The sequence below is a fragment of the Cynocephalus volans genome, chromosome 9 (genome assembly GCF_027409185.1).
Source record: "Cynocephalus volans isolate mCynVol1 chromosome 9, mCynVol1.pri, whole genome shotgun sequence".
Taxonomy (NCBI): Eukaryota; Metazoa; Chordata; class Mammalia; order Dermoptera; family Cynocephalidae; genus Cynocephalus; species Cynocephalus volans.
In genome coordinates this window covers 147,529,793-147,554,236 of record NC_084468.1, presented here as the reverse complement: position 1 = coordinate 147,554,236, position 24,444 = coordinate 147,529,793, and the positions used below count along the sequence as shown (strand labels likewise).

Here is a 24,444-nt window from a genome sequence, read left to right as displayed (position 1 = left end):
AGCCTGATATATGGCAATTTGGATACGTTTCCAGGGGCCACAGATCGTGTAGATGACTATGGAGGACATACTATTGAAGTCAAAGCTGTGTCATTGCCATTGGGCATAGGATGATTGCCTCCTCATGTATATACTGTGTATGTATCCCCAGTAGCTGAATATATTTAGGGTATGGATGTACTCTATGGTTTACACCTGCAAACAACAGTTGGAGAATTTCAGCTGTGAATACAGCCAGTAAAGCCTGTGTTACGGGGATATGCTAAACATGACCCACAGGTGTTACCCAAGCCCCAAGCCAAGATGTGTAGTCAATGTGAAGCAGTATCACCTACCAGGAGGACATGCAGAGATAGGTGCCACTCTATTGGAGTTAGAGAAACTTGGCTTTATTTGTCCAGCACATAGCCCATTTAATGCTCTGGTATGGCCAGTGAAAAATCCTGATGGTACCTGTAGGATGACTGTGAATTATCGAGAACAAAACAAAGTAGTGCCTCCTTTGCATGCAGCTGTGCCTTGGGTTCATGACTTAATGGATCACCTGACGATTCAGCTAGGAACTTATCATTATGTATTGGACCTTGCAAATGCTTTTTTCTCTATTCCAATCTTGGCTGATAGCCAAGATTAGTTTGCCTTTATCTGGGAAGAGAGGCAGTGGACCTTTCAAGTATTGCCCCAAGGCTATCCGCATAGCCCAACCATCTGTCATGGTTTAGTGGTTGGGGACCTAGTCAAGTGGACTAGGCCCAGCACAGTTACAATGTTTCATTATATTGATGATGTCTTACTAACCTCTGATTCTTTTGCAGACTTAACTCAGGCAGCTCCAATGCTGCTAAGTCATTTGGAATAATCTGGGTGGGCCGTGAACACAGCCAAAGTGCAAGGACCAGGGCTGTCAGTCAAATTTTGGGGAGTGGTCTGGTTGGGAAAGATGCGAGTTATCCCAGAAGCTATTATAGATAAGATACAGGCATACCCTTGACCCACAACGGTAGCTCAGCTACAGATATATTTGGGACTTTTGCGGTATTGGAGAGCTTTTGTACCCTATATGGCCCAAATGGCACACCCACTGTGTGCATTAACAAAGAAAGGAGCCCTCTGGTATTGGACTGAGGAAGTAGAATAGGCTTACAGGGCTACAAAAAGAGCAATACAGCGAGTACGGTCTTTACAAGTGGCTGATCCCACTACGCCTGTTGAATTAGATATGCATATAACCCAAGAAGGGTTAGGATGGGGTATGTGGCAGAGACAAGACTGATTCCGAACACCTATAGGATTCTGATCTCAACTCTGGAAAGGCGCCAAAGTGCGTTATTCTATGATAGAGAAATAGTTAGCAGCTGTGTATTCTGCCCTAATGGCTACTGTAGCTATCACAGGAACTGCCAAAGTCCTAGTGAGGATGACATACCCCATACTAGGTTGGCTGCACAAGTGGGCAACCATCCCTAAAACAGGCATAGCTCAGACTCCCACTTTGTCTAAATGAGGAGCATATACAGAACAAACAAGCACTGTGTCAATGAGTCCTCTGTCTAAAGAGTTGCACACCGTGCTAGGACCAGTAGAGGTTGTGGAGGAAACTTTGACACAACCCTTACCCATGGGGGTGGAGGCCACACCTTTCATGAGGGACAGGGACCTATCACAGAGCAAGCTTGGTGTACAGGTGGTTCCAGCATGGGCCCCTCAGCATTGTGGACAGCAGTTTCTGTCCAGCCCTTAACCAATATCATGTGGTATGAAAATGGCACAGGGCAAAGTAGTCAATGGGCTGAATTGAGAGTAGTATGGGTGGTGATAAAAATGAGCCTGGGCCATTAACCATCTGTATTGACAGTTGGGCTGTGTTCAGAGGTTCCCTTTGGATCTCTCCCTGGAAATTTCAGCAGTGGATGGTAGGCCACCAACCCCTGTGGGGACAAGCCATGTGGCAAGAGTTATGGGAATTGGGACATGAGAAGGAAGTAACTCTTTACCATGTCACAGGACGCTTCCCCTTAGCCAGTCCGGGCAATGATGAAGCTGATGCTTTGGCTAAGGTAAGATGGCGGGAGAGAGCCCCAGCCACTGATGTAGCCCAATGGTTACATCGATGAATGCAGCATGCTGGCTCAAAGATGGGCCCTGCCTATAAAATGGGAAGATGTAGTTAACACCTGTCGTGTTTGTCCAGTATGTGCTCAAGAGAGTCTACGTCCTTGGCAGTTACCCATACTGATGGGCAAATAACTCGAGGAAGGGTCCCCTTGACTAGATGGCAAGTGGATTTTGTTGGACCACTGCCAAGGTCAGAGAATTGCAGACACATCTTCACAGCTGTTGATACAGCTACTGGTCTTCTGTTTGTGTGGCCTTGTAAAGGACCCAGACCAAGTAAGCACTGTGAAGGTATTGAATAGCCTTACTGCCATGTATGGCCAGCCTCTAGTCATAGTGACTGATAATGGAACCCACTTTACTGGACATGTGGTACAGAAGTGGGCTTCCCAGTTATCTATTCTGTGGAAGTTACACATGCCATATCATCTCCAGGCAGCAGGAATGATTGAATGGTACAGTGGTTTTTTTAAAAAGGTACTATGCCAATCTGCCCAACCCCCATCCCTGAAGAGGTGGACATGGCAGTTATGGCCAACAGGATTCTAAATGAGAGACTCTGCAGGGTGGGGGGGCCCTCTCCAGTGGACACTCTGATGCATAGGACTACTGCACCTATGTAATTGCAAGTTACTACTAAGTATGAGCTCTTGAAACCAGGATATGGTGAGAATGGAAATATTCTCTTACCGGCCTCAACCTGTTTGCAACAAGGACAGACAGAACAACGGGAATGGCCTTGGGAATAGAAGCCTTCCATATATGCTGGGTAGGCCTAATAGAGCCTTGAGGGAAAGGGTTAGAAGACTTGTGAGTTTCAACTTGGGTGCCAAGTACCTGGTCTCCCTAAGTAAAGGTAACACGGTAAGATACCTATTCCTGTGACCATCCTTTCTCAGGATGGCAAACTGGCATGTGTTCTACCAGAGGCACGAGAACTCCCCCTATTGGTACCAATAACCATTTTGTCTTTTTGCCCATAGTGTTGTGGCTGTAGGCATCAGAGTTGACTGGGCACGTACATACATTTGTGTGGCCAATATATCAGCTTGCTCAATATGCACTGAGCTTCCCTTCCCATCAGTGTGGCCGCAGGATTCCCGTGATTTTCCCAATGATGACTACTAACCAGACGTGTACGGAAAGGGTTTTCGTGGCTAATAGTTGAAAGGATAGAACTGTGGGACAAGCCTTAAGGCATATTGAACAAACAATAGATTACAGGGATGGAAGGGTCATTTATCCTTGCTCGGGGAACATTGTGGAAGATTCTGAACATTTAGATTGTATGGTGAGGGACCCTGAAGGGGTGTATTGTAGGGAAAGTAAATATAAACAGTCAGGGTCCCTTGAGGGGTTTGGAGTCTTGCTAAGCATTTGATGTTAATATGCACATGTGCCCAGGTGTTCCTTGGTTATAGTCTAATGTAATTGCATATGTGTGCCTAGGTGTCTTGGGTTATTGGACTTAAGTATAAAGGATGAATGGTTCTGATCCACAGTGCCCTTTGGATGCCCGAGGAGGCCACTAGGGCGGCTGCTGCTAGCTACCTGAGCTTGAATCTGAATAAAGCCTATTGATTTTTTTTCCATGGCTCTCAGGATCTTTTCCTATAGATAGCTTATTGTATTAGTCCATTTTGTGTTGCTATAACAGAATATTTGAGACTGGGTAATTTATAAAGAAGAGAAGTTTATTTGGCTTACGATTCTTGGACAGCTGCATCTGGCATGGGCCTCGGGCTGCTTCTACTCACAGCGGAAAGTGGGGCAGGCAGCCGGCGGGTCTGAGCAGATCACATGGCAAGAGGAAGTGATGGAGTTTGGATGTGTTGTCCTCTCCAAAACTCATGTGGGAATTTGATCTCCAGTGAGGCAGTGTTAGAAACTGATTGAGTCATGGGGGTGGATCCCTCATGAATGGATTCATGCTCTCCCTGGGGGAGGGGGGATTAATGAGTGAGTTCTCGCTCTATTAGTTCCCACGAGAGCTCAGTTGCTTAAAAAGACCCTGGCACCTTCTCTCTCTCTCTTGCTTCCTCTCGCCATGTGATCTGCTTGTACCCGCTGGCTGCTGCCACTTTCTGCCATGAGTAGAAGCAGCCTGAGGCCTGTGCCAGATGTAACTGTCCCAGAATTGTAAGCCAAATAAACCTCTTTTCCTTATAAATTACCCAGTCTCAGGTATTCTGTTATAGCAATTCAAAACTGACTAAAACAGGAAGCAAATGAGAGGATCCTGTAAGAGAGAGAAAGGAGGTGCCAAGGTCTTTTAAACAATCAGCTCTCATGGGAACTAACAGAGCAAGAACTCACTCACTATCCCTCCTCCCCCAGGGAGAGCATTAATCCATTCATGAGGGATCCGCCCCCATGATTCAATCAGTTTCCAACACTGCTGCACTGGGGATCAAATTTCCACATGAGTTTTGGAGGGAACAACACACCCAAACTCCATCATTCATGGACCTGCAGGTGAGGGGTTTGTGACCTGCAGGTGAGGGGTTTGTGACCCAGTCTGTACAATGGGTTTGTAGGATCTATGAGGCCTAGACTCGCAATACAACTGGGGACACAAGAGCTCTAGGTCATTCTCAGAGAACAGAGCCTGACTGTGCTGCTCACACAGGGCTTTCTCTTCCTGTCACCTCCTCTTGCTCCTCGTGGTGGGAAGCTGCTTAACAATGTCAGTCATGTGGCATAATTAGCTGTTCCTCTTGAGACTGTTGTCAGGGCAGTGATGGAGGCAGATGGGATAGGGGAAGATGTCCTGCAGGTCTTCCCAGCACTGGTGAATGCAGGAGTGACAGAAGTTGTGTTTGCAGCCAGTGGTCATTGGGTCCCTCAGGTAATCCAGGCAGATGACAGCTGGTCTCTGCTTGGAGCTGGAACAGGGAGGCTACAGAGGCCATTGTGTCATGAGAGTTTCTGTCTGAATAAACTCCCTTTATTTATTTTATTTTATTTTTTTAAAGATGACCGGTTAGGGGATCTTAACCCTTGACTTGGTGTTGTCAGCACCACAGTCTCCAAAGTGAGTGAACCAGCCATCCCTACATGGGATCCAAACCGATGGCCTTGGTGTTATCAGCACCACACTCTCCCGAGTGAGCCACGAGCCGGCCCTGAGTAATCGCCCTTTAGAAATGCCTCCTCCAGGAGCTAAGAAAAGTGAGAAGCTGTTGATTCTTCAACGTTCTCTCACTTTTCTGGAGGCTGGTATCTAGGAAGCTAGAGTCCCCCAAGTGACCTTCTGTCTCCTTTTCTTTCAATTCCAGAGGAAGGTTTCAAGAGGAGCCACAGCTCTCCAGCTACTTCCTGATCTTCCTGTGTCCTTCTCATGTGTTCCTGGCCCACATGAATTGAAGGCAGCTACAAGTCATATTGTTCAGGAAAGAATCATAAAAGTAGTGCATTCTTTGTTTGGACAAGAAGATAATTCCCATTTTAAAATAATGTCCAGTCAAGAATTTCTCATAACACCAAGGTCAATGGGTTCAGATCCCTGTGCTGGCTGGTCACCAAAAAAAATAAATAAATAAATAAAAATAAAAAAGTCTTATTCCTTTCTGAGATGAACAGTATTCCAGGTTCCTGACATAATAAGAGAAGTTACTACTAAAGACATATTCCACTAAAATTTAGAGAATTAGTGCTGGCCCGAGTTAGCTCAGTTGGTTAGAGCTCAGTGTTATAACATTGAGGTTGTAGGTTTGAATCTCCACACTGGCTAGCTGCCCACCTCCCCTCCCCCCCAAATTTAGAGTCAGAAGATAAGAACTTCACAATTCTGTGACTCCAAATTGATAAACAGATCTAGGCAGTTATTGCCACATCTACAAACATCACAGAAAGTGAGAAACTCAGACACTATAGGCCTCCTGAAGTGAGCACACAACAGTCAAAAAGAAAAACAAAATCCAGAAACCTAAACTAAGATCTATTCAAGACTCTACGTCCATCTACCTATTTACAAGACATCCAGGAACAACAAACATTGGTAGGACCACCTCAGCATGCCATTAGTAAATCCAAAGTCTTGGAAGCCACAGGAAAACCCAGCCTGTTTCTTCAGCAAAGAAAAGCAAGACAATGAAAACACGCAGGAGGAACTAGGGATCTATGTAGTGTTAAAAGGCGTACTACAAATACGTCTACCTGATGTGGTTCCAATTTCAAACACTGCAGGTATCTGACAGTTATACTAAAATTACTGCTGAAGGGCCGGCCAGTGGCTCACTTGGGAGAGTGTGGTGATGATAACACCAAGGCCACGGGTTCGGATCCCATATAGGGATGGCCGGTTTGCTCACTGGCTGAGTGTGGTGCTGACAACACCAAGCCAAGGGTTGAGATCCCCTTACCGGTCATCTTTTAAAAATAAATAAATAAATAAATAAAATTATTGCTGATTATTTTAAGTTACAATAATACAATAATTCAAATATTATCATTTAGGAAATAAGTAATGAAATATTTAGAGATGAAATCATAAGATAGGCCTGGCCGGTTAACTCACTTGATTAGAGCATGGTGTTATAACACCAAGGTCAAGTGATCAGATTCCTGTACCAGCCAGCTGCAAAAAAAAAAAAGTCCTAAGTTGTCTAAGGATTTACTCCAAAATAACAGGGAGGGGAAGTTCATGGAGTTATAAAGAAGATTAGCAATTCATTTAAATTATTGAGGTTGGTTTCTCATTACATGCAGGTTTTTATTATTATTTTTTTTATTTATATTTTTTTTAAAGAGATGACCGGTAAGGGGATCTTAACCCTTGACTTGGTGTTGTGAGCACCACGCTCAGCCAGTGAGCGAACCAGCCATCCGTATATGGGATCCGAACCCGGGGCCTTGGTGTTCTCAGCACCACACTCTCCCGAGTGAGCCACGGGCCGGCCCATGCAGGTTTTTAAAATAATGTTCTCTCTACTATTATGAATACATGAAACAGTCTACAGTTTAAAAGTTACCTTTCAAAAGGCAGACCTTTTGATTTCTGTTTCAATGTGTGTCTTGTTAGGGCTAGGGCTCACAGACTCGTCAAACCTGTTGTACAGACTGGGTCACAGGGCCCTCATATACAGACTGGGTCACCAGACCCCTCACACGCAGGTCCATGACCTAGGTAATTGGGAAAGATCCTGGGAGCCATTGGCAGATAACATGAGGTCATTCCTCAGCTGCCTCGGCAGCAGCAGCAGCAGCAGCAGCTTACAGTAGCCTCTAGCAGATCCAGCAGGAGCAGCAACAGCAACAGCCTCCAGCAGCAGTAGCGGCCTCCCTGTGGCCCGCCAGGGGCGGGGGACACTGTGGATCAGAGCCATTTGTTCTTCATACTCAAGTCTGGTAACCGAGGAACACCTAGGTGCCCATGTGCATCTACATCAGACAATAGCCAAGGAACACCTGGGTGCACGTGCATATTTATATCAAATGCTTGGCAAGATTCTGAACATCTGAGGGGTCCTGACCATTTTTCTTCACTTTCCCTACAGTGTGTCAGTGCCTCCTTCCAGCCACACTAGTCTTTCTCTTCCTCCTGTCTTTGAGCCTCATTTCTCCCTCTTTCTCCATCTCAAAGCTCTCTGGTCCCTTCTGTTGCCTTTCCTCTTCTACTTCACAATTGTCCCCAATCTTGCCATACTATTTTCACTGGCAATGTCATGTTCTTCCCTGATTCCACTCCCTTAATCACATAAAAATCTGCCAAGTACATGTAAATTAGGATTGAGGAATGTTAAAAGAATAAATTTTAAAAAGTTTAATTTGAGCAAGAAAAGAAAAATAAAAATGACTCATGAATTGGGCAGCCCCTAGAGTCAGAACAGATGGGACTACAAAGGGACTACAGCCAAAAATGCACGGTCAGCTAGATTTACAGACAGGAAAAGGGAAGTGACAGCACAGAAAAAGGAAGGGAGGTACAGAACAGTTGACTTCCTGCAATTGGCTGACATTCAGCTATCATCACAGATGCGCACTTCTAAGTGAGGTTTTCAATTGCTCTTGTGCTTATGTACTAAGTTACATGTGGGTTTGTATGTAGAAGCTCTCAATGAGAGTATGGAGGCTTTCTGAGGCCAATTTTATTTAGTTTGATTTAACAGGAAAGTGCAAGGCCAGGCATTATGATTCCATCTGTTTGTGCCATGTGGGTTGGATCTCAGGCCTGGTCTCAGACCACCTGAGTCATCTGGGGCTGGTTCCTTGATCCCTACCCACCCTTTCATGGTTATGAATAATAAGGAACACTAACCTCAATTTCCCTTTTTATTTGGTGGAAGGAAAAACACAAATATAGATATATTTCCTGGAGAATGTTTTTTAACAATAGGCACTTGGTGTGGAATAGAACTCAAGGTATTCTAAAGATGGTTTATGTTTCTCTTGCTCCTGTGACTCTCTAGGTGTAGAAATGCTGATTATGCAGTATACCTGGCACATAATTAGATAGCATGAAGACAAATCAATATGAGGTCTCTTGCAAGTACAATTCTGTGCTTGCTGTATGATATAGAAAAGTACTTCTCTTTATAAGATGTAAGCGTTGTAGAGTAGGCATAAAGCAAATGTACTTCACAGGGCCTGGTTTTCCAAAGCCTTGCAGTTTCAAATATTGACCTTACAAAAAACCAGGAAATTTTCCCCAGGCTATTTAGTCTGTGTTGTAAGATAAGAATTGTAACACAAGGCTACTGGCTCAAAGACAGACAGGTTACTGATTGATATGTAAAGTTACTGAGAAGCTGCTGGAGGGAGAAAGGATGTTTGCTAGATCAAGCTTTTGTTAGGGGATCACTTAATTGCCTAACAGAATGTCATCTGACTTGATTTTACTGAATATTACCAGCTTCTATTGTTAAACTTGTTAAAATGATGTCTCTTCCTGTAACTTCCTGGGCTAGAGAATAAATGCAGGAAGAGAAGCCCAATTCATGGTTAATTTCCCAAATGGAAGAAATGCCTTGCTCTTGAGGTTCTGGGATATTAACCCCTTTCTGGGGCATCTCACTGCTCAAAAGAGTTGGGCTTTGAGTAATCTTTGGCGGCTCCGTCAGTCAGGGGAAAAGGGGTCACAAATCTGTGGAAGGCAAAGCAACAAGAGTAAAAGGTAAATCACATGAGTGAGAGTACTACAATATCATGTGTAATATATACATATATATTAATATAACTGTAGTGGATTGGATGATGTCCCCCCAAAACTCGCTGAAGCTTGAACTGTATCCCTCAAGTTTTATGTGTTAGAAACTTAGCCCTCACTGTGACTGTTAGGAGGGTGGGAAATCTTGTTATGGTAATTGAAGGGTGGAGCCTTAAAGAGGTGGTGAGATTGTAGGACCCTGCAGTAGTGAATGGATTAAAAATGGTGGTCAGGGGTGTGGTTCTGAGGGTCTTAAAAGAAGAGGAGAGTCTGTCTTTGTCTTTCTCTCTCTCTTGCTCTCTCTGCTCTTTGTTCTGCCATTTTCACAATGTTATACCCTGCCATCACCGTCACCACCACCAAGACCTTCACCAGCTATGTTCCCTGGACTTTGGACTTCCCAGCCTCAGAAACTGCAAGCAATAAATTTTGTTTTTTTTTTATAAATCACCCAGTTTCAAGTATTTTGTTATAAGCAGCAGAAACAGACTAATACCATAATTATTTATAATGTATACATATATACTAATATATCACAATAAAAACATTTAATTATAATTAAATATAAAAATATACAAAATTTAAAAATATATATTTAAATATGTTTCTAAAAATAATGATTGATGGGCCGAGCCCGTGGCGCACTTGGTAGAGTGCTGCGCTGGCAGCGCGGCGACGCTCTCGCTGCGGGTTCGGATCCTATATAGGACTGACCGGTGTACTCACTGGCTGAGTGCCGGTCACGAAAAAACGAAAAAAAATTAAAAATAAAAAATAAAAATAATAAAAAATAAAAATAAAAATAATGATTGATAGTTAAAGAAATAAAATATATGACCTAAGCAATGTTCCTTCCGATGTGGCTACTACCCCAGCTTAAGTCCAGGCAAAGGTTCCGTGCCGTTCCCTGAGTCTTGCCATTTGTGGCTCCTGGTGTGACCATCACTCAGATATTCTGCTCTCAGTGGTAGCTTGGTCTGGGGTGGGGAGCTGCCCTGTGTCCACCAGTCAGGGGTTATTGGGAACTCTCAACTGTTGGCCTTGTAGAGCAGATGTTTCTTCCTCCACCCAGATCAGAAGACACAATACAGTCCCACTTCTTGGTTCACCAATATGGTGAAATTAAAATGCATTCAGGCTTCAAAGCCTTTAGGGTGTTTCCTTTCCTTTGTCCCATTGTACAGTCTCCAGATGCAACAGCCCGGGGGGAAAAGACAGGCCCCCAGGGCAGTTCCCACCTTCCTCTGATGGCATTTTCTGTGCAGGGGCATGGAAGATTTTACTCATTGCTGCTGGTTCCCATCTCCTTCTACTCAAGAACTGAAACTCCTCTCTCTAATCTAATCAAGGATCTGTTTTCAGGTTGTGTTGAATGCTTTGAGAAGTCCACCCCCTTATTTTTCTCTCCCAACTGCTGCTTTGCTGTCCGATCTTACCTGGATCCTTCTGAGGTTGCTTTAATACAGTTTGCCCTTTAAAAGACTTCTTTCCAGGGCCAGCCCGTGGCTCACTCGGGAGAGTGTGGTGCTGATAACACCAAGGCCGTGGGTTCGGATCCCATATAGGGATGGCCGGTTGCTCACTGGGTGAGCATGGTGCTCACAACACCAAGTCAAGGGTGAAGATCCCCTTACCAGTCATCTTTAAAAAATAAAAATAAATAAATAAATAAATAAATAAATAAATAAATAAATAAATAAATAAAAGACTTCTTTCCAGAGGTGGTCATTGACTCTGTTTTGTGGATTCTCAAACTCATCAGGCTCACATGCAGCAGACAGCCTCCCGGCAGAAACATCACTGGTTCCTCTGCGCTCATGCTGAGGTGCAAGCTCTGCAGGTGTGTTAGAGGGGAGGGGCTGTGACTGAGCAGCTTCAAAGCACCTGTACCAGCCCCCTTGCCTATGCATAATCTATGAGAATTTCACTTTTGGAGAAACTGGATGTGTAGTATTTATTTATTTATTTGTTATTATTTTTAAGATGACCGGTAAAGGGATCTCAACCCCTGACTTGGTGTTGTCAGCACCACACTCTCACAAGTGAGCCCTGGGCCGGCCCTGTACATGCAGTTTAAACAAGTCCTGATGGTGTATCTGATATTTTATGAATCTCTGGGTGTGGTATATGAAGAGATATATTGGATCTTATTCTTCTTTCCTGGCACAGAGCTCCCCAAATCCTTGGAATTTTGTTAGTGATAGGAGACTCTCTTTTATTATTCTAATGAAGCCCTTTTGAGCACCCCTGAGTTTATGCTAATGAGGTGGGTGGGGCCCCTAAATAACCTCAACATAGGGCTGCCCTACAGAAAGACCAAGTGATTGGTACTTTTCGCCCCACCCACAGACTTCCAGGAGGCTGGGGTAGTGGGGAATAAGCTCTATAGAAACTCTTCATCAGTGAGATTTGATGAGCTTTTGGGTTGGCGAACACATTGAGGTGCTGGAGGGTGGCCCACCCTGTGAGGGAGTGGAAGCTCCATGCCCACCCTGGCCCCCCACACCTTATCCTATACATAGCTTCCATTTGACTGTTCCTTTGTGTTTTCCTTTATAATAAACCAGTGAGTGTAAGTAAAGTGATTCTGTCAGTTCTCTGAGCCATTCTAGCAAATTATCCAAACTGAGGAGGAGGTTATAGGAACCCCCGATACGCAACCTGTTGGTCAGAAGCATGGGAGGTCCAGCTGGTGATTGACATCTTAAGTGAGGGCACTCTTGTGGGACTGAGCCCTTTAACTTGTGGGGCAAAACACTGACTTTGTGGGATATAACACCGACTCCAGGTGTGTAGTGTGAGAATTGGATTATATTTGTTACCGAATGACAGGTTTACTTAAAGATCTCAATTGACTTTATTGTGATTCTAGAATTGGGCAACACATTATTCCATAAAATAGAATAAATTTTCCTAGAGCTTAGCAAAGGAAGTCGATTTTATAGATGGAAAAAGTCTGAAGAAAGCAGAAACAAAGAACAAAAAGTGGATTGATCACTTCAAATTTGCTTTCCTTGTAAGGTGTGGACAGAAGACAATAGAAAAATAACTGACTAGATAAGATCAGGCTACTTCAGGCTATCTGATTTGTGCAAGGATTAAAGCAGAAGGAACTTCATTATCATACGTATTAAAAATTAAAACTGGCCTGTTTGGGAAACTGGCTGTTATCTCTTTCTCCTGACTTCTTGGAAGGTCTAACTACAACCTAAGTGACATGGAACTTAGCATGTGTGACTCAATTTTAATGTTTCATCTGGTCTATCTGGGCCTCCTGCAGAAATTTAGTCCAGAACAATGGACTCAGATAATTTTATTTAACACATTGGAGACACCTACCTAGCGTCAGAGAATTGGTGGTGTGGGGAAACCTCACATCTGGTGTCAGCAGCGTTGTGTGTGTTGAGAAACAGTGTGTTTAACTAGACTCAGTAATCTCATCCTAACACATGGTTTCCACTACTACCTGCGGGATGGCACTGCGGAATGTACACCTCCACACCTGGGTTTTTCTCAGGATCTTTATATTAATATATACAAGGTTAACTTGATTTACGACTCATTGAAAGTTTATTTCTTTATACAGTCAACAAGCATGCTGAGTGCTTGCATTCTGTGGCTGCTGAAGAGCAGCCTGGAATACGGCGACAGCAGCGCATTCCTTCCATCAGAGAGCCTCAGTGCAGAGGGGGGAAGGATGAGCAAACAAATGAGGGGTTTGACCTCTGCTTTGTGAGGGTGACGCTCCATTCAGGGGAGAGGAGGATTTTCCTTTAATCAGGAACACAACCGTCTCCACTCCAGAACCATCTGCTGTGAAAATTCTTTAAAATGACAATGATATACTGAATTGATGGGAACACTTCTCATGTGACAAAGCTCCCACAGAGTTCCTGTGGGCTTGTCACTTCTCTTGAGTCTAGAATCTCTATCAAATATCTTCTTGCACATACTTCCTGAATAGCCTATGAATATGAGACCACATATTGGATGAGGATGTCTACATGTATTTAAAAAAAATAATTGTACCCTGTATGTTCTGCAACTACTTCTTTTTCTTTCAATATTTCGTCTTGGAGGTTGTTTATAATAGCTTGAATAACAGAGAGAGACTCTCTAAAAAGGAGTTTAATTGGGAATAAGACATTGCAATGGGAATGTCATGGTAAATTATGTCACAGTAAACTATGTGTGTATTCAGAGAGTTAAAGGAAAACAAAGGATTTCGGAGGAAAAATGGTGGAGGATTACATAATGGTTTTGGGATAATTATCCTTGACTACAAGGATCAATAACAAGGTTGATGCCAGTCTCTGGTTGGACAGACTGTTACTCAGCAGATGTCCCCCCAGAGGTATTTTTTGGGTAAGGTTGAGATGGCCTTTGTGCAAAGTTGTGGTTTTGCAGAGTCCTTTGTGATAATTCTTGTTATCAGGAATCCATTCATGAGAACTCTCCCCCTGCATGGCCTTTCTCCAGCTCTATTTGTCAGGGCATTTTTTTTTTTTGCCTTTTTCGCGACCAGCACTCAGCCAGTGAGTGCACTGGCCATTCCTATATAGGATCTGAACCCGCGGCGGGAGCGTCGCCTCGCTCCCAGCGCCGCACTCTCCCGAGTGCGCCATGGGCTCAGCCGGTCAGGGCATTTTTAAAACAAGTGGCCCCATTTTGATTCTGAAAACTTTCACATCCATACGCACATACGTACTTTATTTTAAAATAGGTTGCAAACTTGGGTAAGTCTCTAAATGGGCAAAATCATAAACATGATAAATGTTTTTTTAAGAACTGGGGCTATCTATTCTTCTTTCTTATTATTTGTCCAATATAGTTTTTTCAACTTCTTTTTTAAATTTTTTAATTTTATTTAATTTTTTATTTTATTTTATAATTTTTTAAAATTTTTATTTTGTCGATATACAATGTGATTGATTATTGTGGCCCATCACCGATACCTCCCTCCCTTCTCCCTCCCACCCAACAATGTCCTTTCTGTTTGCTTGTCGTATCAACTTCAAGTAATTGTGGTTGTTATATCTTCTTCCCCCCCCACCCCCGGTTTTTTTTTTTTGTGTGTGTGTGTGTGTGTGTGTGAATTATATATTAATTTTTAGCTCCCACCAATAAGTGAGATCATGTGGTATTTCTCTTTCTGTGCCTGACTTGTTTCACTTAATATAATTCTCTCAAGGTCCATCCATGTTGTTGCAAATGGCAGTATTTCATTCGTTTTTATAGCTGAGTAGTATTCCATTGTGTAGATGTACCACATTTTCCGTATCCACTCATCTGATGATGGACATTTGGGCTGGTTCCAACTCTTGGCTATAGTAAGGAGTGCTGCGATGAACATTGGGGAACAGGTATACCTTCGACTTCATGATTTCCATTCCTCTGGGTACATTCCCAACAGTGGGATAGTTGGGTCGTATTGTAGATCTATCTGCAATTGTTTGAGGAACCTCCATACCATTTTCCATAGAGGCTAGACCATTTTGCAGTCCCACCAACAATGTATGAGAGTTCCTTTTTCTCCGCAACCTTGCCAGCATTTATCGTTCAGGGTCTTTTGGATTTTAGCCATCCTAACTGGGGTTAGATAGTATCTCAGTGTGGTTTTGATTTGCATTTCCCGGAAGCTGAGTGATGTTGAGCATTTTTTCATATGTCTGTTGGCCATTTGTATATCTTCCTTAGAGAAATTCCTGCTTAGCTCTTTTGCCCATTTTTTAATTGGGTTGCTTGTTTTCTTCTTGTAAAGTTGTTTGAGTTCCTTATGTATTCTGGATATTAATCCTTTGTCAGATGTATATTTTGCAAATATTTTCTCCCACTCTGTTGGTTGTCTTTTAACTCTGTTAATTGTTTCTTTTGCTGTGCAGAAGCTTTTTAGTTTGATATAATCCCATTTGTTTATTTTTCCTTTGGTTGCCCGTGCTTTTGGGGTCGTATTCATGAAGTCTGTGTCCAGTCCTATTTCCTGAAGTGTTTCTCCTATGTTTTCTTTAAGAAGTTTTATTGTTTCAGGGTGTATATTTAAATCCTTAATCCATTTTGAGTTGATTTTAGTATACGGTGAGAGCTATGGGTCTAGTTTCATTCTCCTGCATATGGATATCCAGTTATCCCAGCACCATTTGCTGAAGAGGCAGTCCCTTCCCCAGTGCATAGGCTTGGTGCCTTTGTCGAAGATCAGATGGAAGTAAGTGTGTGGGTTGATTTCTGGATTCTCTATTCTATTCCATTGGTCAGTGTGTCTGTTTTTATGCCAGTACCATACTGTTTTGGTTATTATAGCTTTGTAGTATAGCTTAAAGTCAGGTAGTGTTATGCCTCCAGCTTCATTTTTTTTGCTCAGCATTGCTTTGGCTATGCGTGGTCTTTTATTGTTCCATATAAATGTCTGTATAGTTTTTTCCATTTCTGAGAAAAATGTCTTTGGAATTTTGATGGGGATTGCATTGAATTTGCATATCACTTTGGGTAGCATGGACATTTTCACTATGTTGATTCTTCCAATCCAAGAGCATGGGTTATCTTTCCATCTTCTTGTATCCTCTCTAATATCTCTCAGCAGTGGTTTGTAGTTCTCATGATAGAGATTTTTCACATCCTTGGTTAACTCAATTTCTAAGTATTTTATTTTTTTGATGGCTATTGTAAATGGGCAGGCTTTCTTGATTTCTCGTTCTGCATGTTCACTATTGGAGAAAAGAAATGCTACGATTTTTGTGTGTTGATTTTGTATCCTGCTACTGTGCTGAAGTCATTTATCAATTCCAACTGTTTTTTTGTAGAGGTTTTAGGATCATGTCATCTGCAAACAGGGACAGTTTGACTTCATCTTTTCCAATGTGGATGCCCTTTATTTCCTTCTCTTCTCTGATTGCTCTGGCTAGTACTTCCAACACTATGTTGAATAAGAGTGGTGAGAGTGGGCATCCTTGTCTAGTTCCTGTTCTTAAAGGAAAAGCTTTCAGCTTTTCCCCATTCAGGATGATATTGGCAGTGGGTTTGGCATATATGGCTTTAATTATGTTGAGATACTTTCCCTCTATACCTAACTTATAGAGGGTCTTTGTCATGAATGAGTGCTGAACTTTATCGAATGCTTTTTCAGCATCTATAGAGATGATCATATGGTCCTTGTGTTTGACTTTATTAATATGGTGTATCACATTTATTGATTTGCATATGTTGAACCAACCTTGCATCCCTGGGATGAATCCCACTTGATCGTGGTGAATAATTTTACGTATGTGTTGCTGTATTCTGTTTGCTAGTATTTTAGTGAGGATTTCTGCATCTATATTCATCAAGGATATTGGCCTGTAGTTTTCTTTTTTGGTTATATCTTTACCTGGTTTTGATATCAGGATGATGTTTGCTTCATAGAATGAGTTTGGGAGATTTGCGTCTGTTTCAATCTTTTGGAATAGTTTGTAAAGAATCGGTGTCAATTCCTGTTTGAATGTTTGGTAAAATTCTGCTGTGAATCCATCTGGTCCTGGGCTTTTCTTTGTTGGGAGCCTTCTGATAACAGCTTCAATCTCCTTTATTGTTATTGGTCTGTTCAAATTTTCTACATCTTCATGGTTCAGTTTTGGGAGCTTGTGTGTGTCCAGAAATTTATCCATTTCCTCCAGATTTTCAAATTTGTTGGCATATAGTTGTTTATAGTAGTCTCGAATGATTCCTTACAACAAAACTACGTTAATGTTGAAAATAATTTTTAAATAGCATCCTAAAAGATATTTTCTGTTTTTAATTAAAAATAAACTGGATGTTAAAAATAACACGAATAATTATTTTTAAAAATAAAAAACTGAATATCAGGACATCACAGATGAGTTGTGATGTATTTTCTTTCTTTCTTTCTTTTCCATGGCTGGCTTGTCCAGAGATGGAACCCTGCACCTCGGCATTGTCTGCACCATGCTCTCACCGAGGTAACTAGCCAACCCATGACCTATTTTAATGCATGCATCTTAATTTTTATTCTTACCGTCAATCTAACATGTCATCATAACGTTTTTTACTTTATAACAGGAAATCATTTTTCATATGAAATGTAAATTAACATGAAGATCATATGTCATGCTAAAATGGGAAAGAAAATGCGTATTATTAAAGATGTATTAAAATATATGATTAAAATCTAAACAGTCTACAAATCTAAAATAGAAATTTTATTCTCTTTTAATTTAGCCTTTAAACATATAATTTAATAACTTCGTAAAAGGAACTTTTCTCTTTTAAATGAAGGGCTATGTAACCACACAAATAAGTCATGTAAACAGGACCCACCGCAGGACACACTGGACACACCCTTCACATAAGCTCACGACCAGCAGTGTGGTCTCCTTCAGTGCAACGCATCAGACTCCAGCGCCACAGCCCCGGCCCCAGGGCCTGCATCGCCCAGGCTGGTGGCCGACCCATTGGGGGACCTCAAGGACAGCTACTCTTCCGAGCAGATCCCATCTTCCCGCTGGGCTGAGTGAGCTGCTTGCCTCGGTCTGAAGAGTGTAAATCCCTCCAGCCCCCTTCCAGCCTGGCAGCCTGCCCAGGAGTGCAGGGCCGACAGGAGCCCACCTGCTCAGGGACACATGAAGCCCAGCACGCTTGCAGACTTGCTCTCTCTTGTCCATTCCCACAGCTCCAACCCTCCAAGCCCCCATGGCCTTGGTACAAAGTCTGTTAAGGGCGACCCCACATCACTGCAAAACTGACTAATCCCAACATACAAAACACCACCCTATCACATACTATATGAAAATGTTCAAAATATGGGGCGGGGAGGAAGAAAAATATATTCAAAATATTTTCGAAGTGTCTAAGTCCTCAATATTGTATTTTACTGTGAAAGGTTTTGGGAAACGCCCCTGGGAAACACTATCAATACAAAAAGATACAACGTTGAGTCTTTAAACAATGCACTATCTATGTACCTCATTTAGGCAAGGAAGTACAGAGCAAATATTTACCAAAAATGAGAGAGATCAGTATGCACGGATATTAAATTACTTGTAAGATATATCACTAGATAAAAAAGGCAAGTTGCGGAACACATAGGATTTGGGAGAAAAAAGATCGTGTTTATATAGCCTTAAAACAACTTGAAGATACACAAGAAATTCAAAGTTACATACACACACGATCACAAAAAGAAATTGCTGACAGAGGTAACCACAAGTAGAAAAACTTGGAAACACCATAAATCTTTTCCTTACAATCAAAAATACGAATGTTTGGATTTGAATTTGTTGTTCAATGTATCCGTGCTTTCTCTCAGATATTTCAGGGCAATGTGTGCTATTGCCACGGGGAATTTAGGCAAGCCAGTGTTTCTTTTCTTTTTGGCAGCTGGCAATACAGGGATCAAACCCTGGACCTTGGTATTATCAGCACCACACTAACCCACTGAGCTAACCGGCCAGCCCTTTTTTTCGGGGGGTAGGAGTAGGGCGCCAGCTGGTATGGGGATTAGAACTCTCAAGCCAATGTTTCCGATGGTTAAGATCATGTATATCTCTTTGACCTCTATTTTATATTCAGTAATGACAATAAGATTATACGGGAGACCTTGTTTAAATTTACAGGAGTTTCCTGGTTACCTAATTTGAGGTCAAAGATTGATTGTGCCCATGAAGGTTTCCCAGTTGCCGCATTACAGCAGATACTGAAGTTCAATCATCACCTGGATTATAGAAACAGAAAAGCCCTTATATCTTTTGGACCCTGCTTCCATTTTGGAGATTTTGTTGTGTAGATAATTTTAGTGAATTTTAGATTTGCAGTTGGAAATTAGAAATGGAAACTCTGCTCTGGTTTTTTTTGGTTCTCTCCCTGATTCTGTTTCTTTGTTTCTCTTTCCATTACCTTCCTTTTTTCTCTTTTTTTTTCTTACTGCAGAGAACCTCACATGAGTATCATGAGAGTTCTGTGGCCACTACTGGTTTACTGAGTTTATGAATCCTGGGCCTAAGTCTGGTTGGAGTTACCCCTTCCTTGTACCACAGGGGTGCCTTCAGTACCTCTCCCTATAACGGTGAGGACCAGGGTCTTCGTTGTAACAAAGGCAAAGGCAGTAGCAGCAGAAGCAGCAAAGATGTTCTGTTGAGTCCTAGTTAGCCGTCTGATTTTAGGAGTGTGGACCTCGATTGCTATGATTTGAATGTGTGTTCCCCCAAAACTCATGTGTTGGAAGCTTAATCACCAATGTAACAGTGCTGGGAGGTGGGGCCTAATGGTAGGTGTTTAGGCCATGAAGGCAGAGCCCTTATGAATGGATTAATGGTACAATAAAAAGGGCATTCGGCATTTTTTTTTGTCCCCTTCTGTTCTGTCATGGGAGAAACAATCTTGCTCTTCTCTAGAGAGGATGCCGCCTTCAAGGTGCTGTCTTGGAAGTGAACACTGAGCCCTTACCAGACAAGAAACATGCCAGTGCCTTGATCTTTGACTCCCCAGCCTCCAGAAATGTGAAAAATAAATTTCTGTTCTTTATAAATTAGCTAGTTTCAAGTTTTCTGTTACAGCAGAATAATACAAAATGAGACATCAATAATTCAAATCTTCAAATACTGATGGACCTTCAAGTACTAACTTTTCTTGAACTGTATGAGTGACCACCCACCCAATGGACCCATAAGTGGCACAAATGTTCTTTCCTCTGAGTGCTGTATAGAACAGGGGCCAGTGGCTGATTGAGTCACACAACCAATCTGTCACAGTTTAGGGTCTTCTCCCTTGAACCTATATCAGTCACAGCTTATGCCTGAATCGAGACACAAATTCATTCTAAGACACAGAGATAGGCCTGGACTGAGACACAAGACCCAGAGCCACATGAAGAATGACCTGAATCTAAACTCCTTTCCCTTATACTTTTAAGGCTATATAAACACACCAATAATTTTCAAAACTTTTTTTTTTTTTTTTGGCAGCTGGTCAGTACAGGGATTGAACCCTAGACCTTGGTGTTATCAGTAATCATGCTCTAATCAGCTGATCAAACTGGCCAGCACCTTATCAAAACTTCTAACTTAGGTTACTTAAGTGGCTAGCAGACCCTCAGCAGAACTCAGTAAACGAAGCACAAAACAGCCGAGCTGAAAGTGCAGGCTTGCCATCGGGCAGCAGAGCCCATTAGCAAAGCAAAGCAAGAGGAGAAGCCCCTGATGCTGGTAGCCAACTTCTCCATAATCATGGTCACAATGCTAATTGTTGGGGTCAGCTTAAAGACCCAGGGTCACCACCCACATACATTTTTTTCAGTGTTGATACTGAGGATGCCACATACCAAGAGGGGATGAAATGATTTATTATTCACATGATAAAGTTTATGGGGAGAGCAGAGTGGTTACTAAGTGGTTCTAACAATGACTTGAGAGAGCAGGGAAAAGAGACAAGGCTGGGGTTGCTAAAATGATTACAGGGTAGGGCTGGTGTGAGGGTGTGGTCCCTCTCAGGGCCTTGCTTGGTTTGAATGTCTCACCTGTGACAAAGGAGGAAGCACCCAGGCTTTCTCATCATCTTGCCCAGATATTGGACAGAAGAGGAATATTAAAAAGTGAGTCCAAAAAAATTTCAGCATTCAAACGTCAAAAAGAAAATCACAATCTTTATTATAAGTCCTCCCCCAAACACTAGAAGGAAATATAGCCACATGCAAAATGGTCCTCCAAGTAGTTAATCATTCATCTCTGAAGATACTCATGGTAAGAGATTTTGAAGAAGGTGTAATAGAGAAATAAGGCATAAGCTTTTGTGCAAACACATCAGTGAAAACATACAAATGTGATCTGTTATTTAAATTATAAAATGAAACCTCTCCCAGCTCACAGTCCAGAAAAATGCCAGTCTGCATGATCTGGACTGTATCCCACGTAGCACGTGGACTTTGGGACTGCTGAATTTGCCAGCAGCCGTTGTGTGGGGATGGTGACATGAGAGCATTTCTAGGGAAAGATTCTTTACACACACCTAAGGACCATTGACCTGAGCCTCTTACCTCTACCTGCCAAAAATATCTCCCAGCATTAAATTTCTCACAACTCCGAACTGCAGGATATAAAGGAGATGCCTGAGGATTGTGAAGAAAGTTTGATTTTAACATACTAAACATCACGCTTCTTCTGTCTTTTGAGATAACAAGACTCGGGTGGGCAGTTTCAGGATCTAGTGTCAAATCTACCTGAAACGTGCTAATCATGTTTTGCAAGCCAAAATAGTGTGGAGGGAGACTACAACTTTCTTTTTGTAATTCATATGAAAGAACTGCTGGGGTGTCTATGTGTTCAGACCTGTTGTTAATACATTTAATATCTCTCAGTAAATCTAGGTCTGCTTGCAAACATTTCTCCGTTATTTCATGTAACCGATTACTTAGCGTGGATATATGGTGTGAAATCTGGCTTTGGTTTTCCATTAATCTTTCTTCACAATTCTTCCTTTCAGTAAGTAGCCGAGCATAAATTGCACCTTGCTCCTTTTGCAAGAAACACTTAAGTTCTTCAAAGTCATGATGTAATTTCAACCTCCAATTCTCCATCTTCCACCTCACTTCAAAAGATTTTGACTCTTGCACTTCATATCTCATTTCTGCATCTTCCACTTGCTCCCTCAGGGGTTCAATGTAGCTCTTGAGCGTCCTCCTGTGACTCGCTGCAGCTTGCTCAATGGGCATCAGGAGGTGATCCTGGTGGTCGGAGGAGACCCTGCACTGGGGACACAAGAGCTCCAGGTCCGTCTCACAGAACAGGTCCAGCACCTGACTGTGCTGCTCACACAGGGCTTTCTCTTCCTGCCGCCTCCTCTTCCTCCTCATGGTGGGAAGCTGCTTAACAATGTCAGTCATGTGGCACAACTGAGTGTTCCTCTTGAGGCTGTTGTCAGGGCAATAGTGGAGGCAGAAAGGACAAGGGAAGATGTGCTGCAGGTCTTCCCAGCACTGGTGGATGCAGGAGCGACAGAAGTTGTGCCCACAGTCAGTGGTCACTGGGTCTCTCAGGTAGTCCAGGCAGATGGGGCAGCTGGCCTCTGCTTGGAGCTCGGCCAGAGAGGTTGCAAAGGCCATTGTGCCTTGAGAGTTTCTATCTGGGGAATCTCCTTCCAGTGGGTCTGGTTCTCCAGAAAGTACAAAAAGTGGGAAGCTGGGACTCCCCAGTGTTCTCTCTCCTAATGGGAGCCTGAAGCCTATCTGGGTTCCTAGGAATTTATAAGCCCGCAAGCCTGTGTCTGATTCTTTCCTTTGAGCTGTAAGAGCTATAGTCCCACGACACCTGCTGATCTCTTGCCACTGGATCCACCTTTACTCAAATGCGAGCTTGTCTATTTAGTTGTCTTTTTTTGAAAAAGACACAACTTCAAGAAGCAATGGAAATGAACGACCTCGTAGGGAATTCCAGACTGTGGGACACTCGACACCACAATAAACCAGGTATCTTTAACATACAAAACAAGGAAAAAGAATAATGTGCATTACATCTGTAAAGATCATATATATCAATCAAAAAGACTTACCTCATTTTTTTTCCTGACTTAAACACAAACATTTGTAAGAGTTACAAAATATATATGACAATTGAAACGGTGGAAATCTCATAATAAGAAAATCATTACTTATCACGTCTGATTATGATACTATAAACGTATTGAAACAAGGTTCTCTAAGTGAGACATTCAGAGCAACAGTATTTATACGTAAAATTCTACATGGTCTATTGTTTGCTTCTTAAGTTTCAGAAGTAGAGGGATTGGGACATAATTTTGTAGATAGATACATGGAGTTTATAGTTCTAATTATGGTACTGTGTATTTGCTTTAAATGTTATCTAATAAAAAAAAATTCTTAGAAAGGGTAACCATTATTGGTAACGAGTCACTGTCCCCAAGCCAAGACAGCCTCTCTCTTACTCTCTTCTGGGAGCCTCTTCTTTCACTTTTGCTACATTTCAAAGCTCTACACTTTGTCGTGTGTCCTTTCCCTCCTCTCACAATTGACACAGATCTGCAGGCATTCTTCTTGCACTGCAGCTCCCTCCCAGTCCTGACTCCTCTAACGCCACAGAAATCTCCCAAATTGAGATGGATTCGTTTGCAGCAAGAGCGTGGGTTCCATCTTCTAATGTTATGGGGTCACTGCCCACAACCACAGCTGGCACTTCCTACTTTCTCTCAAGAGCCACATCCTGTGAACTCGCCTGCATCATCCGCGATGCTGGCCAGGTCCCTTCCAAGCTGATTTGTCCACATTTCCTCTGAGTGGCCTCCAATACCACCCTGGCTAGGGCAGTTTCCCCAGTTTTGTCCTCACGGACTGGGGTGAGGTGTCCTCGCAGGATCATCCCATGCCTATCCTGGACCTGCAAGGTAGTGACCCCCAGCTCCACCCTAGACTCCTGACCCTTCACTGGGTCCCAGGTCACCTGCTCACGTGGTCCGAGGTGAACTCACCTGCACTCTCCCTGGGTCCGGCTCTGCCCGTCTATATGAGCTGCCCTTCTGTCCCCAGCGTGGGCGGTGGTTCCCTCGGCAGCAGCTCGGACTGACAGCTCCTCTCGTCCTTGCAGATCGGGCGTGTCCTCCTCGGTCCAGGCCAGAACAGGCACCAGCACAACCTGTCGCTTCACCGTGAAGTTCTGAATCTGGCCCCTTCAGGCCTTATGAGCCTGTAGAGTGTGTCTTTTCTGTCTTCCTATTGGACAGACTCCAGATGCCATCAGCATTCGGGAGATGACAGGCTCCTGCTGACATTTCCCATCGTCCTCTCTGATGGCATCTTCTGCACAGGAGGTGGGTGTGGAGGATTAGACTCCTCCTGTTTCTTCTCCACTGAAACGCCCTTAATTTCATCAGTGATTTGTTTTCCGAGTTAATTGAATATGTGAAAAGTCCTCATCTTGGTTTCCTCAGGATTCGCTGGCTAGTCTTGGCCGGATCTTTCTCAGGCAGCTTTAATTCCTTCTTTCCCTTAAAGAATTTCTTTTCAGAACTGGGCCTTGCCTGTTTTCTAAATTTAAAAAGTCATTTTAGTAGTTTTCAACCTCCATAGGCTCAGACACAGCAGCCAAGGTGACAGTAGCAACATCTATCCTTTTACCGCACATGCGGCAGGAGGAGGCTTATTGGGGTGCTGGAGAGGAAAGGGGACCAGGCCTGGGCAGAGCCAAGACCGA

The 24,444-nt window shown here is 42.9% G+C and overlaps 1 protein-coding gene across 1 annotated transcript in view; it reads right to left on the bottom strand.

Moving 5' to 3' along the window:
• The window catches only part of LOC134385836 (putative tripartite motif-containing protein 61), a 30,659-nt gene extending 8,316 nt beyond the window's left edge, over positions 1–22,343 (bottom strand). Inside the window, exon 1 of the mRNA XM_063107511.1 lies at positions 21,831–22,343. Within this exon, the coding sequence (XP_062963581.1) occupies positions 21,831–22,343 (513 nt within the window). The remainder of the gene's footprint in view (positions 1–21,830) is intronic.
• Between the last annotated feature and the right edge of the window lie 2,101 nt (positions 22,344–24,444).